Genomic DNA, 20,673 nt, shown 5'->3' with positions numbered 1-20,673 from the left:
CTCACCAGACCATGCCCCCAAGTGATTTCCGTATGTTTGGACCACTCAAAGACGCAATGGGAGGAAAGACGTTCCGTTGTGATGAAGAGGTACGCCACGCGGTGCTTGACTGATTGCGCGGCCTACCAAAATAATTTTTTTCTAAAGGAATTTATGCACTTTGTAAGCGCTGGAGGACTTGCATTGAACGTGGGGGAGATTATGTTGAAAAGTGATACAGCTTTGTACCACTTCTGCACAAAAATAACATTTAAAAAATATTTAAGGTTTTCATTTGACTCAGCCTCGTAATTCATGAAAGTGTTAGCTTAACTAGTGCAGTCTCGGGTGAGGTGGTGCGACTAGTTATACTGTATGTCACGTATACCAATTTGTATGGGGTCCCTGTCAAATTGAGAAACTTCTACATAGTTTTAGTACAGCAAGGAAATTGCGCATATATTATTCCTATGCGGGAACTAAACTTGCATCGGTAAAAGCTAATCTATCGAAAAACGAGTGTTATGGATGGAAGACGCAATTTGAAATCAAGTGCGTCGGGAGGAGAAGCAGGAAGTAAACTGTGAATTAAACGTGACTGAAATTTGTGGCTTGCTGGTAGCAACGTCTAGTTAAAATTGTGTATGTCGCAGAATACGAAAAGTGCGTCGCAAAACGTATTAAGTTAGAGTTGTGGAAAAGTTAAACCGCTTCCAAGGATTATGAACATTTCATGATGGAACTACACTGAAGCGCCAAAGAAACTGGCATAGGCATGCGAATTCACATACAGAGATATATAAACAGCCAGAAAATGGCGCTGCGTTCGGCAACGCCTATGTAACACAACAAGTGTCTGGCGCAATTGTTAGATACGTTACTGCTGCTACAATGGCAGGTTATCAAGATGAGTTTGAACGTGGTGTTATAGTCGGCGCACGAGTGATGGGGCAGCATCTCCGAGGTAATGATGAGGTGGGGTTTTCCCGTGCGACCATTTCACGAGTGTACCATGAATATCAGGAATCCAGTAAAACATCAAATCCTCGACGTCGCTGCGGCCGGGAAAAAATCCTGGAAGAATGGGCCCACGACTAGTGAAGAAAATCGTTCAACATGACAGAATTGCAACCCTTCCGCAAATTGTTGCATATTGGAATGCTGGGTCATCAACAACTGTCAGCGTGCGAACCATTCAACGAAACATCATCGTTATGGGCTTTCCGAGTCGAAGTCCCACTTGTGTACCCTTGATGACTGCACGACACAAAGCTTTACGCCTCCCCTGGCCGTGTCAACACCGAAATTGGACTGTTGATGACTGGAAACAGGTTGCCTGGTCGGAGGAGTCTCTTTTCAAAATGTATCGAGCGGATGGACGTGTACGAGTATGGAGGCGACCTCCATAATTAGGATTATATTAATACCTTCAGCTGCCGACGGGCGTTGATACGTCTCAACGGGGACAGGTGAAAATGTGTGCCCCGACCGGGACTCGAACCTGGGATCTCCTACTTACATGGCAAACGCTCTATCCAGCTGAGCCACCGAGGGCACAGAGGATAGTGCGACTGCAGGGACTATCTCGCGCATGCCTCCCGCGAGTCCCACATTCTCACCATGTATGTCCACACACTACATTCGTAGTGTCCCACCCCAACACACTCATTACTTGTGGACGATATTCTTACCAGGTCCTGTAAGAGTTTGGGGAACATGTGTGCATCCGCACAGAAGAAGAAGGTCATGGCTGGTATTGCCAGAACGATATACTTATATGGATATGGTGTCTGTTCTTTCGGAATATCCATATAAGTATATATCATGAATCCATGGACCCAGCATGTCAGCAGCGGACTGTTCAAGCTAGTGAAGGCTCTGTAATTATGTGGGGCGAGTGCAGTTGGAGTGATATGGGACCCCTGATACGTCTAGATACGACTCTGACAGGTGACACGTACGTAAGCATCCTGTCTGATCACCTGTATCCATTCATTTCCATTGTGCATTCCGACGGCTTGGGCAATTCCAGCAGGACAATGCGACACCCCCCACTTCCAAAATTGCTACAGAGTGGCTCCAGGAACGCTCTTCTGCGTTTAAACGCTTCCACTGGCCACCAGACTCCACAGACATAAACATTACTGAGATCTGGGATCTGGGATGCCTTGCAACATCCTGTTCAGAAGAGGTCTCCGAACCCTCGTACTCTCACGGATTTGTGGAGAGCCCTGCAGAATTCATGGTATCAATTCCCTCCAGCACTACTTCAACCATTAGTCGAGTCCATCCACGTCGTGTTGTGGCACTTCTGCGTGCTCGTGGGGGTCCTACACGATATTAGGTAGGTGTACCAGTTTCTTTGGCTCTTCAGTGTATAATGAACGATCACCAAGAAGACATCGTGAGGAAGAGCAAGAAACCAGAAGACAGCGGTAGGAGACGTGGCGAGGTCAGTCACGTAGCCAGAGGGGGCGTCGCTGAGCGCAAGGAGTATGACAGCAGCAGCACAGGGTGTTCCGGGGGCACGCATACAGAGGTGCGGAGTTCGATGCGCTGGTGGGGCGTCGGCACATTCTTAAAACAGTTGCATCATCAGGAGAGCGCAGAAAATTACGTAAGTTAAGTCGAGGTTTAGGTTAACTGCAGTAGAGCCTGTTAGGAATGACGACATATGTTGGTATAAATGCCTTTTGACTTCAGTTGAAATAATGACAGACGAGATGAGTAATTTGGGGAAAATGGAAGATCAGAAAGTGACACCAGAGATGCAGGAAATGATACTAGCTATGATGAATAAATTATAAAAAATCAACAACAATATACGAGTAAATGCATCTACTAGGGAAATCATCTAGAATCTTAACGTCAGAATAGATTTAACTAACAACATAACAGAATATCTTAGAATCTTTTACTAACAATAACGTAGAAGAATTTTCTCGGGATACTGACGAAAAGTTTGAGGAACTAATGAAAATCATCTGCGATGGTCACACAGAGACTATGAAAATTATTGGTAATGCAATAATGAGAGGTATACAAGTAGAGTGAATATTAGTGAAGCCCTTCAGGTGGAGCCTAGTGAAAAGATCAATGACAACGAAAATGCTATTAATGCTTTGCAAGCTACTGTCAGCGATGAGACTGAAGAATGTAGCAGGACAGTCTCTGATGTAAACATTAAGTTAGTCTCGGATGAACAGATTCAGTCCAAACAGACTTAATGTAGATTTTGATAGAAAATTGGATGTTAATAATAACTTTGTCACAGATGACCAGATTCTAACCACATTATCCGTTAAGGAATTTGTTGTAAGTAATGCAAAGGAGGTGGTTACGAAAGTATCTGTTATTCAGCACAAGATCAGTGATTTTATTAACTTAGACACTGAACTTTCTGCTGAAAAGGCAGAGATCAAATTAAAATCAAAATCTAGAAATAATGCGAAAGTAAATAATAATAGTGGAAATGTTGACAATGAAGCCCACTATTGGAAAATAGATACTTTCCGCAAAATCGTTGCTGGAAGAAGAGTGCATCATATCTGGAACCAGTAAAAAAAATTGAAATGTTTCGAAGCCTTCGCGTCAGGTGGTTCCTTTGCTGGTAAAAGCAGTGGAAGATGACGGTTGGAAGGGCGCAAGACGAAAGTCAAAGAAAGATGCGAAGGAAACCATAGTTTCCCAGAAACGACAATGAAAGGTACTGCAGTGGTTTTCTCAGAAAAGGAGTAGTTGCGAAACGAAGGGGTTCACGCTTTTGTGGCGGCAAACAAAGTAAAGATTGTGACAAAGTAGACACTGACGAGAATTTACATTTGCATGATAAGAGACAATATAACGAGCTTAACAAAAACAATCTTGAGGGGCTTTCACGTTTTCTTTGTAATACGCAACGTAGTGGTCATGACAGAAAACGCATAAGTAAGGTCGCTCTGGATAGTAATGCCTAGATATTTTGGGGCAGACGCTGTCTCCAGCTGTTTTTCATCAGTAGTATAGTTGTACAGTAGTGGACTTTTTTCCTATGTATGCGCAATATGTTAAATTATTTACGTACAGGGTCAACTTCCAGAGCCTGCACCATTCATTAATTCTCTGTAAGTCATTCTGCAAATTCTTACTATCTTCTGGCGTTGCTACTTTGGTATAGACAACTGTATCATCTGCGAATAGCCTTAAAGAGCATCCGACGGTTTCTACTATATATATTGAAAACAGCAACGGTCGTATCACACAGTGGTACTCCGGATATTACCTTTACATCTGCCGATTTTCTTTCCGTTAAGAGCGACGTGTTGAGTTCTAACTGCAAGAAAGTCTTGAATCCAATCGCAAGTCTGCTCCGATATTCCGTAAGCCCATATTTTTTTCATTAAAAGGCAATGTGGAACGGTGTCAAATGCCTTACTCAAATCAAGGAACACGGCATCAGCGTGAGGGCCGTTGTCCACTGCGCCGTGGATGCCGTTACAACAAAGAAAGATATATTAGTAGAAATGACAAAAAAAGAAAAATTAGTGAGACTTATTGACTTGATGGTACCTGATCAATGTATTAGGTTTATTATAGGAAAGGATATGTGGATACACCGTCCTGACCTCGTGATTTTTTAGGACAGTATGACCGTCAAGGTAAATAGTATGGAGAATAAGATAAAGTTAGCAAATATAGCAGTCTTTACAAAGAAGCGCTAAATCGATACTAAATAACGATGTTCAGTGAGTGTTTTCAATACAAATCCAATAAAAATGGAACTTCCGCACAGAAAGTAAGTATTGATTCAAGCAAAGTTTTTACGGAACTATTAGACTGTTAAAGCATAAAAATTAAAATGAATAGCAAAGTTGTAAAAGAAGCATAAAAGAATTTCATTTTGAAATACTAGAAAGCATCTTCAAGCAATGCAAACGGAATGAAAATTGAAGAGGAGGCATACAATGTTATTGACGAGATAACAGTAATTTACACTACTGGCCATTAAAATTGCTACACCAAGAAGAAATGCAGATGATAAGCGGGTATTCATTGGACAAATATATTATACTAGAACTGACATGTGATTACATTTTCACGCAATTTGGGTGCATAGCTCCTGAGAAATCACTACCCAGAACAACCACCTCTAGCCTTAATAACGGCCTTGATACGTCTGGGCATTGAGTCAAACAGAGCTTGGATGGCGTGTACAGGTACAGCTACCCATGCAGATTCAACTCGATACCACAGTTCATCAAGAGTAGTGACTGGCGTATTGTGACGAGCCAGTTGCTCGGCCTCCATTGACCAGACGTTTTCAATTGGTGAGAGATCTGGAGAATGTGCTGGCCAGGGCAGCAGTCGATCATTTTCTGTATCCAGAAAGGCCCGTACAGGACCTGCAACATGCGATCCTGCTGAAATGTATGGTTTCGCAGGGATCGAATGAAGGGTAGACCCACGGGTCGTAACACATCTGAAATGTAACGTCCAATGTTCAAAGTGCAGTCAATGCGAACAAGAGGTGACCGAGACGTGTAACCAATGGCACCCCATACCATCACGCCGGGTGATACGCTAGTATAGCGATGACGCATACACGCTTCCAATGTGCGTTCACCGCAATGTCGCCAAACACGGATGCGACCATCATGATGCTGTAAACAGAACCTTGATTCATCCGAAAAAATGACGATTTGCCATTCATGGACCCAGGTTCGTCGTTGAGTACACCATCGCAGGCGCTCCTGTCTGTGATGCAGCGTCAAGGGTAACCGCAGCCATGTTCTCTGAGCTGATAGTCCATGCTGCTGCAAACGTCGTCGAACTGTTCGTGCAGATGGTTGTTGTCTTGCAAACGGCCACATCTGTTGACTCAGGGATCGAGACGTGACTGCACGATCCGTTACTGCCATGCGGATAAGATGCGTGTCATCTCGTCTGCTAGTGATGCGAGGCCGATGGAATCCAGCACGGCGTTCCGTATTATCCACCTGAACCCACCGATTCCATATTCTGCTAACAGTCATTGGATCTCGACCAATGCGAGCAGCAATGTCGCGATACGATAAACCGCAATCGCGATAGGCTACAATCCGACCTTTATCAAAGTCGGAAACGTGATGGTACGCATGTCTCCTCCTTACACGAGGCATCACAACACTGTTTCACCTGGCAACGCCGGTAAAATGCTGTTTGTGTATGAGAAATCGGTTGGAAACTTTCCTCATGTCAGCACGTTGTAGGCATTGCCACCGGCGCCAACCTTGTGTGAATGCTCTGAAAAGCTAATCATTTGCATATCACAACATGTTCTTCCTGTCGGTTAAATTTCGCATCTGTAGCACGTCATCTTCGTGGTGCAGCAATTTTAATGGCCAGTAGTGTGTACAGAAAACCGTTTATCTATGAATAGCATGAATACCAGGTACCGGAAGAAGCACTTGTTTTGTGAATAGATGGAAGATGATTAAAAAAAACGAGATTTTGGCAATAAAACTTCTGTTTTGGGAGCTTTTTTAGAGTTAAATGTGTATAGCAGAATTGGGAGATGTTGTTGGCAAGAGGCAACTAATGTTAAAAAATCATGCATAATGTGTTTTATCATATGTTTGCCAACATACACGAAGCCACCTGAGTTGAATGGCCGTGTAGACAAGGAAGCGAGTTGATGGCGATGTCTGGCGTAGCATTTCAGGTGAACGGACAGATCGAAAGTCACGTGCTAATGACCTCGCGGAAGGTGGCACCCAGATGGTGAGATGACTTAACCAGGGACGCGTCAATGGATGAGGTGTGTGTAAACAGAAATTGTAAACAGTATTAATGTTAAGAGATGTTTGTAAACATATAATCTAAGTATGATAGCTTGTTTTGTAAAGGCTTCTGCTTTATTAGGAAATAGTCTAACTGAAGAATCCGCCGGCCCGCGTGGCCGAGCGGCTCTAGGCGCTACAGTCTGGAACCGTGCGACCGCTACGGTCGCAGGTTCGAATCCTGCCTCGGGCATGGATGTGTGTGATGTCTTAGGTTAGTTCGGTTTAAGTAGTTCTAAGTTCTAGGGGACTGATGACCTAAGATGTTAAGTCCCATAGTGCTCAGAGCCATTTGAACCATTTGAATTTGGAAACATGTGAGTGGCTTTGCAGATAAGCGCCAAGCACTCCCATCGCACCCCCCTTTTTCTCTTTTCATCAATAAGAAACAAGCTCCTCCAAATATCGTAGTTTTAACTTTAGAGAAACTGTGTGGGCGACATCAGTCTTGGTCAGCTAGCGCTCCCAGGTGGAATAAAAAAGAGTAAGAAGACAATTAACCCTCCACAACACAATATTTTAAAGAAACACAACATGCATTCGACCCTAGAGATACGCAGCATTCGCATTCGATCTGTTGATAAACTGTCACGCCCCACAGTCCACGCAAAATCTCAAAATAACACGGTAGTGTGTGGTGTTCCCCAGGGAGGAAGTGCTGTCTCACGTACAGCATGCTCTCCGCCACCTATCCGAGCAGACGAACGCCTCTTTACAACGCATATACCGGATGATCAAAAACTCAGTATACATTTGAAAACTTAATAAACCACGGAATAATGTAGATAGAGAGGTAAAAATTGACACACATGCTTGGAATGACATGGGGTTTTATTAGAACAAGAAAAAGTGATAAACACCTGCTGGAACGTACGATGTTTATGCAGGATGGCGCTCCACCCCATATTGCTAGACGCGTGAAAGATCTATTGCGCGCGTCGTTCGGTGATGCTCGTGTGCTCAGCTGCCACTTTCGTCATGCTTGGCCTCCCAGGTCCCCAGACCTCAGTCCGTGCGATTATTGGCTTCGGGGTTACCTGAAGTCGCAAGTGTATCGTGATCGACCGACATCTCTAGGGATGCTGAAAGACAACATCCGACGCCAATGACTCACCATAACTCCGGACATGCTTTACAGTGCTGTTCACAACATTATTCCTCGACTAAAGCTATTGTTGAGGAATGATGGTGGACATATTGAGCATTTCCTATAAAGAACATCATCTTTCCTTTGTCTTACTTTGTTATGCTAATTACTGCTATTCTGATCAGATGAAGCGCCATCTGTCGGACATTTTTTTCTTTTGTATTTTTTTGGTTCTAATAAAACCCCATGTCCTTCCAAGCATGTGTGTCAATTTGTACCTCTCTATCTACATTATTCCGTGATTTATTCAGTTTTCAAATTTATACTGACTTTTTTGATCACCCGGTACAAACCATGTAGTACAGCCATGCGAACAAAAGTCTTACACATATCTGATAAATGTAGAATAAACGCTATTTCTTCTTGATTCACGTCATCGCCAAGAGAAAAAATACTCCAGCGATCGCAAAGCTGCGTCCTCCACCGCAGGGAGAACTGACTACATGAAGTCTGAGTTGTTTGTGCTGTGGTTCAGACACTTAAAAAATCATGTGAACTGAGGTAAGGACTCGCTTGTGCTCCTGCTATTTGATGGTCACACACAGTAGGAGTCTAGACGCTGTTCAGTAAGCTCGTGATAATGGTAGGCTATTATCATGTCACAATTACCTGGGCACACCACTAGCTGGTGCTGTCATTACCCGCAGACTGCAATCGTTTATGTTTCGTTTCTTTGCACATCGTAAAACCTCTTTTATTCATGCCCAGGACAAATGGTTGGGTGAAAATGTAGGAGAAAGTATGATGTAATTTCATATATCTGGCCTACTGCTGAGCAGTACAGCTGGAACAGCAGAGAGTGCCTTCCACTCAGCTGGAATTTGGCCTGTGAATGAATTCTTTCAGATCAGCATTTTTCACTTGCATTGTTTGGACGTTGATGATAATTTCTTTGAGAATCCCACTTCTACAAGCAATGGTATGGAGAAATTTTCTTTAGAAGACGTTTAAAGCGATGACGAGTGCCCGACACCTACAAAGAATTTCAAGAAGATTGTGGATTGTAAAGTCATCAGATGAACAAAACAAATTGCAAAACGATTTAGATAAGATATCTGTATGGTGCGAAAAGTGGCAATTGACCCTGAATAAAGAAAAGTGTGAAGTTATTTACATGAGTACTAAAAGAAATCCGCTAAATTTCGATTACGCGATAAGTCACACAAAACCGAAGGCTGTAAATTCAAGGCCGGCCGTTGTGGCCGAGCGGTTCTAGGCGCTTCAGTCCGGAACCGCGCTGCTGCTACCGTCACAGGTTTGAATCCTGCCTCGGGATGGATGCGTGTGCTGTCCTTAGGTTAGTTAGGTTTAAGCAGTTCTAAGTCTAGGGGACTGATGACCTCAGATGTTAAGTCCCATAGTGCTCAGAGCCATTTGAATTTTCTAAATTCAACTAAATACTTAGGGATTACAATGACAAATACCCTAAATTGGAACTGTCACATAGACAATGTTGTGGGTAGAGAAAACCAAAGACTGCGATTCATTGGCAGAACACTTAGGAGGTGCAACAGGTCTAATAAACAGACTGTTTACACCACGCTTGTCCGCCATATTCTGGAGTATTGCTGTGCGGTGTGGGATCCACATCAGGTGGGACTGACGGATGACATCGAAAAAGCACAAAGGAGGGCAGCTCGTTTTGTATTATCGCGAAATAGGGGAGATAGTGCCACAGACATGATACATGAAAAGGAATGGCAATCATTAAGACAAAGTCGTTTTTCGTTGCGACGGGATCTTATGAAATTTCAATCACCTGTTTTCTGCTCCGATTTCGAAAACATTCTGTTGGCACCCACCTACATACGGAGAAATGATCATCACGATAAAATAAGAGAAATCAGGGATCGCACAGTAAAATTTAAGTGCTCGTTTTTCCCGCGCCCGTTCGAGAGTGGAACGGTAGAGGCAGCTTGAAGGTGGTTCACTGAATCCTCTGTCAGACAATTTATTGTGAATAGTAGAGTAATCATGTAGATGTAGATGTAGATGCGGACAAGATGTCACCTCTTCCGAATTCATACAATAAGCCTGCTACTCGAGGTAGAGGAAACACACAGAATGCCACTGTAATCACTGGCGGTCCTTATAAGCAACAATTAAACCACTCGAATGGTCAAGCAAAACACTACAATTGCAATGAGAGGGAATTATTTCCGAAAGAACAGAAAATGAACGACACTGTTGACTGTTGAAGCTAGTTGTGAATTTTATCTAAGAAGAAGGAAGTAGGCGGCATGATACAATGTATGGACTGTAAATTATGGGTTCATACATAACGTGAAGCTCAACATAAAGAAATGCTTCTGTTCAGACTGCAATTGGACTTCACCACTATGTGCAATTCTAATCTCATTCAATAGATATGATTAATATACAGGATGACAATTATAGAAATATATGAAAAAATGCCTCCCCCCCCCCCCCAATGAACCATGGACCTTGCCGTTGGTGGGGAGGCTTGCGTGCCTCAGCGATACAGATAGCCGTACCGTAGTTGCAACCACAACGGAGGGGTATCTGTTGAGAGGCCAGACAAACGTGTGGTTCCTGAAGAGGGGCAGCAGCCTTTTCAGTAGTTGCAGCGGCAACAGTCTGGATGATTGACTGATGTGGCCTTGTAGTCGGCCGGTGTGGCCGAGCGGTTATAGGCGCTTCAGTCTGGAACCGCGCGACCGCTACGGTCGCTGGTTCGAATCCTGCCTCGGGCGTGGATGTGTGTGATGTCCTTAGGTTAGTTAGGTTTAAGTAGTTCTAAGTTCTAGGGGACTGATGACCTCAAATGTTAAGTCCCATAGTGATCAGTGCCATTTGAACCTTTTTTATTTTGCCTTGTAACACTAACCAAAACGGCTTTTCTGTGCTGGTACTGCGAACGGCTGAAAGCAAGGGGAAACTACAGCCGTAATTTTTCCCGAGGGCATTCAGCTTTACTGTATGGTTAAATGATAATGGCGTCCTCTTGGGTAAAATATTCCGGAGGTAAAATAGTCCCCCATTCGGATCTCCGGGCAGGGACTACTCAGGAGGACATCGTTATCAGGAGAAAGAAAACTGGCGTTCTACGGATCGGAGCGTGGAATGTCAGATCCCTTAATCGAGAAGGTGGGTTAGAAAATTTCAAAAGGGAAATGGGTGGGTTAAAGTTAGATATAGTGGGAATTAGTAAAGTTCGGTGGCAGGAGAAACAAGGCTTCTAGTCAGATGAGTACAGGGTTACAAATACAAAATCAAATAGGGGTAATGCAGGAGTAGGTATAATAATGTGGCCAATATAGACACGAAGCCCACGCCCACCACAGTAGTACAAGTTTATATGCCAACTAGCTCCGCAGATGACGAAGTGATTGATGAAATGTATGATGAGATAAAATAAATTATTCAGACAGTGAGGAGAGACGAAAATTTAATAGTCATGGGTGACTGGAATTCGATAGTAGGAAAAGTAAGAGAAGGAAACGTAGTAGATGAATATGGATTGGGGGGAAGTGATGGAAGAGGAAGCCGCCTCGTAGAATTTTGCACAGAGCATAACTTAATCATAGCCAACACTTTGTTCAAGAATCATAAAAGAAGGTTGTATACATGGAAGAAGCCTGTAGATACTCGAAGATTCCAGATAGATTATATAATGGTAAGACAGAGATTTAGGAACCACGTTTTAAATTGTAAGACATTTCCAGGGGCAGATGTGGAGTCTGACCACAATCTACTGGCTATGAACCGTAGATTAAAACTGAAGAAACTGTAAAAAGATGGGAATTTAAGGAGATGGGATCTGCATAAACTGACAGAACCAGAGGTTGTAGAGAGTTTCAGGGAGAGCATAAGTGAAAAATTGGCAGGAATGGGGGAAAGAAATACAGTAGAAGAAGAATAGGTAGCTCTGAGGGATGAGGTAGTGAAGGCAGCAGAGGACCAAGTAGGTAAAAAGACAGGGGCTAGTAGAAATCCTTGGGTAACAGAGGAAATATTGAATTTAATTGATGAAAGGAAAAAATATAAAAATGCAGTAAATGAAGCAGGCAAAAAAGAATACAAGAGTCTCAAAAATGAGATTGACAGGAAGTGCAAAATGGCTAAGCAGGGATGGATAGAGGACAAATGTAAGGATGTAGAGGCTTATCTCACTAGAGGTAAGATAGATACTGCCTACACGAAAATTCAAGAGACCTTTGGAGAAAAGAGAGCCACTTGTGTGAATATCAAGAGTTCAGATGGAATCCCAGTTCTAAGCAAAGAAGGGAAAGCAGAAAGGTGGAAGGAGTATATACAGGATGTATACAGGGGCGATGTACTTGAGGACAATATTATGTAAATGGAAGAGGATGTAGTTGAAGATTAAATGGGAGATATGATACTGCGTGAAGGGTTTGACAGAGCACTGAAAGACCTGAGTCGAAACAAGGCCCCGGGAGTAGACAACATTCCATTAGAACTACTGACGACCTAGGGAGAGCCAGTCCTGACAAAACTCTACCATCTGGTGAGCAAGATGTATGAGACAGACGAAATACCCTCACACTTCAAGAAGAATATAATAATTCCAATCCCAAAGAAAGCAGGTGTTGACAGATGGGAAAATTACCGAACTATCAGTTTAATAAGCCAGGGCTGCAAAATACTAACACGAATTCTTTACAGACGAATGGAAAAACTGGTAGAAGCCAACCTCGAGGGAAATTAGTTTGGATTCCGTAGAAATGCTGGAACACATGAGGTAATACTGACCCTACGACTTATCTCAGAAAACAGATTAAGGAAAGTCAAACCTACGTTTATAGCATATGTAGACTTAAGAGATAGCTTTTGACAATGTTGACTGGAATACTCTCTTTCAAATTCTGAAGGTCGTAGGGATAAAATACTGGAAGCGAAAGGCTATTTACAATTGGTACAGGAACTAGATGACAGTTATAAGAGTCGAGGGGCATGAAAGGGAAGCAGAGGTTGGGAAGGGGGTGAGACAGGGTTGTAGCCTCTCCCCGATGTTATTCAATCTGTATATTGAACAAGCAGTAAAGGAAAGAAAAGAAAAATTCGGAGTACGAATTAAAATCCATGGAGAAGAAATAAAAACTTTAAGGTTCACCGATGACATTGTAATTCTGTCAGAGACAGCAAAGGACCTGGAAGAGCAGCTGAACGGAATGGACAGTGTCTTGAAAGGAGGATATAAAACGAACATCAACAAAAGCAAAACGAAGATAATGCAATGTGGACAAATTAAATCGGGTGATGCTGAAGGTATTAGATTAGGAAATGAGACGCTTAAAGCAGTAAAGGAGTTTTACTATCTGGGGAGCAAAATAACTGATGATGGTCTAAGTTGAGAGGATATCAAATGTAGACAGGCAACGGCAAGGAAAGCGTTTCTGAAGAAGAGAAATTTGTTAACATCAAGTATAGATTTAAGTGCCAGAAAGTCGTTTCTGAAAGTATTTGTATGGAGTGTGGCCGTGTATGGAAATGAAAGGTGGACGATAAATAGTTTGGACAAGAAGAGAATATAAGCTTTCGAAATGTGGTGCTACAGAAGAATGCCGAAGATTAGATGGGTAGATCATATAACTAATGAGGAGGTATTGAATAGAATTGGGGAGAAGAGGAGTTTGTGGCACAACTTGGCAAGAAGAATTGACCGGTTGGTAGGACATGTTCTGAGGCATCAAGGGGTCACCAATTTAGTATTGGAGGGCAGCGTGGTAGGTAAAAATCGTAGAGGGAGACCAAGAGATGAATACACTAAGCATATTCAGAAGGATGTAGATGAAGAAGCTTGCACAGGATAGAGTAGGATAGAGAGCTGCATCAAACCAGTCTCTGGACTGAAGACCACAACAACAACAACATGAAAAAAATGTCAATTAGTTACAAATTGCTGCGTGCACACGCTTTATTCAACATTTAAACGTCACTACAGATATTCGGATTTAGGTTATGACATGTTCGATATGCCCGCCATCATTGGGGATGATGTGGCGCAGACGAATAGCAAAATTCTGCATGATTCACTTTAGTGTCGGAACATCGGTGCTGCCGATGACCTCCTGGATGGCTGTTTTCAGCTCAGCAATGGTTTTGGGGTTATTGCTGTACACCTAGTCTTTTATATAGCTCACAAAAAGGAGTTGCACGTGTTCAGATCCGGAGAATCGGCCAATCGAGGTCCATGCCAGTGGCCTCTGGGTACCCCAGAGCCAGAATGCGGTCCCCAAAGTGCTCCTCCAGGACATCAAACACTCCCCTGCGTCACCGTACCAGCAAGGAATATCGCACCGATTATTCAGTGCTGGACATTGCACACCATACAGTCACCCGTTGAGGGCCGTTGAGGGTGAACAGACTTCTCGATCTTGAAATGCGGGTTCTCAGGCCCCACGGCCAACCGCGCCGTTTGAACTTCCTAACACAAACCGTTCAGAAGTTATAACGATTTTATTTCATATATTTCAATAACTGTCACCCTGTATTTCAGTGTGTCAAATTTTCTTATATTTTTCTACGTAACAAGTTTCCTACTTTATTCTTTGTTTAAATTTTAAGCGCTTTATGAGGACGAAGCGCTTTTCCCCTAATTTACCAATATTAATATCTTGCGGGTAATGAATTCTCCAAGATTTGTTTTGTTTAGTTAGGCCTTACTACCTAAATACCACGTATGTCTAATAAATATGTTTAAATACATCATCTTTAAGATATTATAGTTCTTATTTACCTTTTGCTTACAGTCTGGTCCAGCTAAGCAACTGAAGGTCAAAATTAAGCAATTGGTTTCCTAATTTGGACCATTTACATGCTTCTAAATTTTAACTTATAAGCCTTTAAAATATGTATTTACACATAATGCAATAGCACCTCATGAAAGCGTACAATTTAAATACATAATAAAGGCTTGGGGTAACAACATATAAAAGCGGTCCAATATAGGCAACCTTCCCCGACTATGTGAGCACTCATTTAATGAGGATCTCTTAAATGTTTCTTTCCTAAATGTCGAGCCATTACAAAGTGTTATGGCCTATTAAAAGGGATGTAATCACAGTAAGTTTCAAACTGTCAAGTATTTTATTTACTATTTACTTAAGGAATCCCCCCTAACGTCTAAAAGTGTTTCTGAAACACCTTTCATACGGTTGCTGTTAATTTCGTTTTAATTCCTGGATCGTCTGTTCTTCCAGACTTATTGTTGTTGCAGGCATATGCAACAGTGAGTTTCTAAACGGCAACATAAAATGTAATTGAAAAAAATTGTGTTCATTCCTTTCATAGAGTTGTATTTGTTTCAGATCAGACGTACTGGAATGAAGTTGCCCGGGAAGAACTGAACATAGCACTAAACGTGAAACTGAACACAAATTTGGCAAAAAATGTGATTTTATTTGTCGGCGATGGAATGTGTCCCAACACTTTGACGGCAGCAAGAATTTATAAACAGTCCGAAGGCGCGAGGCTTTCGTTTGAGAATTTCCCTCACATGGGACTGTTAAAGGTACGTCAGTGTTTCCTTTATTACTGATATAAATTTCGGCTTAAGAACAGTATAGTGTTATTCGTTTCTGGCGGTGATGGTAATATACACTCCTGGAAATGGAAAAAAGAACACATTGACACCGGTGTGTCAGACCCACCATACTTGCTCCGGACACTGCGAGAGGGCTGTACAAGCAATGATCACACGCACGGCACAGCGGACACACCAGGAACCGCGATGTTGGCCGTCGAATGGCGCTAGCTGCGCAGCATTTGTGCCGAATTGCTCAACACGTGGGGCGTGAGGTCTCCACAGTACATCGATGTTGTCGCCAGTGGTCGGCGGAAGGTGCACGTGCCCGTCGACCTGGGACCGGACCGCAGCGACGCACGGATGCACACCAAGACAATAGGATCCTATGCAGTGCCGTAGGGGACCGCACCGCCACTTCACAGCAAATTAGGGACACTGTTGCTCCTGGGGTATCGGCGAGGACCATTCGCAACTGTCTCCATGAAGCTGGGCTACGGTCCCGCACACCGTTAGGCCGTCTTCCGCTCACGCCTCAACATCGTGCAGCCCGCCTCCAGTGGTGTCGCGACAGGCGTGAATGGAGGGACGAATGGAGACGTGTCGTCTTCAGCGATGAGAGTCGCTTCTGCCTTGGTGCCAATGATGGTCGTATGCGTGTTTGGCGCCGTGCAGGTGAGCGCCACAATCAGGACTGCATACGACCGAGGCACACAGGGCCAACACCCGGCATCATGGTGTGGGGAGCGATCTCCTACACTGGCCGTACACCACTGGTGATCGTCGAGGGGACATTGAATAGTGCATGGTACATCCAAACCGTCATCGAACCCATCGTTCTACCATTCCTACACCGGCAAGGGAACTTGCTGTTCCAACAGGACAATGCACGTCCGCATGTATCCCGTGCCACCCAACGTGCTCTAGAAGGTGTAAGTCAACTACCCTGGCCAGCAAGATCTCCGGATCTGTCCCCCATTGAGCATGTTTGGGACTGGATGAAGCATCGTCTCACGCGGTCTGCACGTCCAGCACGAACGCTGGTCCAACTGAGGCGCCAGGTGGAAATGGCATGGCAAGCCGTTCCACAGGACTACATCCAGCATCTCTACGATCGTCTCCATGGGAGAATAGCAGCCTGCATTGCTGCGAAAGGTGGATATACACTGTACTAGTGCCGACATTGTGCATGCTCTGTTGCCTGTGTCTATGTGCCTGTGGTTCTGTCAGTGTGATCATGTGATGTATCTGACCCCAGGAATGTGTCAATAAAGTTTCCCCTTCCTGGGACAATGAATTCACGGTGTTCTTATTTCAATTTCCAGGAGTGTATTTTGGGTGTCATCTCAGTTCGTCGTAGTATATTATGCAGGAGTTACTCAAAGTAATAGAAAGACACAATGTTTATTAGTAACCTGTTGGCCTTCTTTTGCTTGCATCCGACGCTGGATGGACAAAAGCAAGTCGTTCTCAACAGCCAGAGTGATATGTTTTAGTTTCGTCCAGCAAAAGAAAGTGTCCTTTTACAGGAAAGTTACACCTCAGTTACCCCTCCGGAATACCGTACAAAAGTTCAGTTATTGTCCGATCATTGAACTGAGGATATCAAACGAGGTGTTATAATTCCTTATCACCTTCATTAAACGTCCGCCTGGTTTGCTGGGTGGTAACGTGCTCGCATCCCATGCAAGCGGGCCTGGGTTCGATTCCCGGCCGGGTTGGAGATTTTCGCTGCTCGGCGACCAGGGTGTTGGGTTGTCCTCATCACCATTTCATCCTCATCACGGGCGCGCAAATCGCCCAATGTGGCGTCGACTGAAATAAGACTTGCACTTGGCAGGCGAAGTTCCCCAAATGGGGCCTCTCGACCAACAATGCCATACTCTCATTTCATTTCATCTTCATTAAACGAGTTTCGAACAAAATTTTGGAAATATGAGTGGGAGCATTATTGTCTTCGTATTCAGGTCGTTCAGCAAGGAGTGTATCTTCCAGCACTGGGTGAAGATGGTCTCCCAGAATAGAAGCGTAACCGTTGTTTGCAGGTACATGTCTGCAGCTGTGGTACACATTGAAATCCCTTCGCCCACAGTACCACAGCACGCTGCTTGAGAGCCAATACAAAATGGCGCAGCAAGTACATTTCGTGCAGTAGTTCGCTTTATGTATGTCGAGAGGAACAAAAGTGCAACAATCTCTGATGATGTGATGGGAGTGTACCGCACACTATCGTGTGACTCAGTGTTAAGTGGCGCAGACTCTTCCAGGTTGATCAAACAAGCCTGAATAACTAAGAACAAGGCGACCTACAATCTCTCTGTGAAAAACTGGGAATTGCAACAGAAGTGGAGGACACGATGCTCAAAGACCGCTAAAAAGAGCGAAGACCCAACCAGCATTTGGTGGGAAGCTGACAGCCCCCAGTTTACTATGCACTGGGCACAGTCACACATGCTGCTTCTTTGTTGTATCAAATTTTCCCTTATCCCCTCTTGCTATCCTGAAATGGCACTGAGTGACTTCTTCCTCTTTCCTTGGATGAAGAAACCATTCTGTAGCAGCCACTTTCAGAATGATGACGAGCTGATTTTCGAAGCTGAATGTTTCCTGAACAGCCAAAAAGCAGACAATTACAACCAAGACCTCCACCAAGTCTTATATGGTTGGGGAAAAATATGTGACATCGAAGGGTGAATTTGTAGAGAATAACAATAGTGTCTGTCCATATGACATTCTCCCATTGTTGTTTAGAACATGAATGCCAGTGATACTAATGTAGTCCTTTCGAGGTAAAAGTACAGGTACTGAAATAGATATTCTGCCATGAATATTTATAGCATACAGGGTGAGTCACGTAACATTACCGCTGGATATATTTCGGAAACCACATCAAATACTGACGAATCGATTCCACAGACCGAACGTGAGGAGAGGGGCTAGTGTAATTGGTTAATACAAACCATACAAAAATGCACGGAAGTATGTTTTTTAACACAAACCTACGTTTTTTAAATGGAACCACATTAGTTTTGTTAGCACATCTGAACATATAAACAAATACGTAATCAGTGCCGTTTGTTGCATTGTAAAATGTTAATTACATCCGGAGATATTGTAACCTAAATTTGACGCTTGAGTACCACTCCTCCGCTGTTCGATCGGGTGTATCGGAGAGCACCGAATTACGTAGGGATCCAAACGGAACGGTGATGGACCTTAGGTACAGAAGAGACTGGAACAGCACACACATGCTAACACCATTTTATTGGTCTTTTTCACTGACGCACATGTACATTACCCTGAGGGGTGAGGTACACGTACACACGTGGTTTCCGTTTTCAATTACGGAGTGCAATAGAGTGTGCCGCGACATGTCAGGCCAATAGATGTTCAATGTGGTGGCCATCATTTGCTGCACACAATTTCAATCTCTGGCGTATTGTGGCAGCCTGCAGCGACATTACACCAGATGTACTGCGGCGTGTACGACATTCATTACGCCAGAGATTGCAATTGTGTGCAGCAAATGATGGCCACCACATTGAACATCTATTGGCCTGACATGTCGGGACGCACTCTATTCCACTCCGTAATTGAAAACGGAAACCACGTGTGTACGTGTACCTCACCCCTCATGGTAATGTATGTACACGTGCGTCAGTGAAAAAGACCAATAAAAAGGTGTTAGCATGTGGACGTAATGTGCTGTTCCAGTCTCTTCTGTACCTAAGGTCCATCACCGTTCCCTTTGGATCTCTACGTAATTCGGTGCTCTCCGATACACCCGATCGAACAACGGAGGAGTGGTACTCAAGCGTCAACTTTAGGTTACAATATCTCCGGATGTAATTAACATTTTACAATGCAACAAACGGCACTGATTACGTATTTGTTTATATGTTCAGATGTGCTAACAAAACTAACGTGGTTCCATTTAAAAAACGTAGGTTTGTGTTAAAAACATACTTCCGTGCATTTTTGTATGGTTTGTATTAAACAATCACACTAGCCCCTCTCCTCACGTTTGGTCTGTGGAATCGGTTCGTCAGTATTTGATGTGGTTTACGAAATATATCCAGCGGTAACGTTAGGTGACTCACCCTGTATAGTTTACACAAGACAGATTCTGACGGCACAGCGTCATATAGATACGCGAGTAGTGGAGTTATAGGTATTCTACCCTATTGTTCTTCTTGTATAAACAAACCGGCCAGATGCCACAACCTAATTTAATGATGCAAATGTTAACAAACAGCTCACTTGGGCTCTTATTTCTTTAGGGCGTAATTAAAGGGCTGTACTGTAATTATAATTACAATTAATGGACTATAAATATCGTTTTAATTACAATAATTTATAGCCAAGATGGCGGCCGAGTAGCGCACTTCCACTCACGTTTACCCAGGTGTCAGTTATGTCATCATAAAGACGGTAAAACATGGCGTCTTCCCTGTCCCACTGGTACAGTATGCTCCTATTGTCCTTTTTCCGTCATTGGTCACCTTAGGGTGTCTCAAATCTTGAGAGAGGACATTTGTAGTCTGTTCTTTGGCGAAGGAACAGCAGCAACGGTAAAATCAGGTGATATTCACATATACACTAGACAAAAAATAAATAAAAACGACACACCAGGAAGGAATTATTGGAGTGGGACGGAAATCAGTAGATGAGGTGAGATTCCGAACACGACCGCAGACCGCAGGCTGCCCCGACCGGCTGCAGGCGGCACCACTGGTTGCCATTGTTTGCAATGTGAGGCGTGCTGAACGCGGCGGCAGCGCCGTCTGCCTGCTTCGGCGGCAGACCGTACGTCCGGTCAGGGACCAATAGTGCCGCTGCCGCCGAACCGCATAGCGACCGGAGACTGCTTTTACTGGCCGAATATACCCACATTTGTGCCTGGCAAACATTTTGGTGGAGGCGTATTAAACTCCTTTGCGGCTCTTTTCTTGCCCATAGCCGATTTCTGAAATACACTCCTGGAAATTGAAATAAGAACACCGTGAATTCATTGTCCCAGGAAGGGGAAACTTTATTGACACATTCCTGGGGTCAGATACATCACATGATCACACTGACAGAACCACAGGCACATAGACACAGGCAACAGAGCATGTACAATGTCGGCACTAGTACAGTGTATATCCACCTTTCGCAGCAATGCAGGCTGCTATTCTCCCATGGAGACGATCGTAGAGATGCTGGATGTAGTCCTGTGGAACGGCTTGCCATGCCATTTCCAC

The 20,673-nt window shown here is 43.8% G+C and overlaps 1 protein-coding gene across 1 annotated transcript in view; it reads left to right on the top strand.

The window, feature by feature from the left end:
• The window catches only part of LOC126185028 (alkaline phosphatase-like), a 206,518-nt gene that overhangs the window by 114,012 nt on the left and 71,833 nt on the right, over positions 1-20,673 (top strand). The window contains exon 2 of the mRNA XM_049927761.1: positions 15,216-15,418. Within this exon, the coding sequence (XP_049783718.1) occupies positions 15,216-15,418 (203 nt within the window). The remainder of the gene's footprint in view (positions 1-15,215; positions 15,419-20,673) is intronic.

Source organism: Schistocerca cancellata, chromosome 4 (genome assembly GCF_023864275.1).
Source record: "Schistocerca cancellata isolate TAMUIC-IGC-003103 chromosome 4, iqSchCanc2.1, whole genome shotgun sequence".
NCBI classification, from domain to species: domain Eukaryota; kingdom Metazoa; phylum Arthropoda; class Insecta; order Orthoptera; family Acrididae; genus Schistocerca; species Schistocerca cancellata.
Note: the sequence above shows the minus strand (reverse complement) of the source record. Positions and strands in the feature narration are given on the sequence as shown.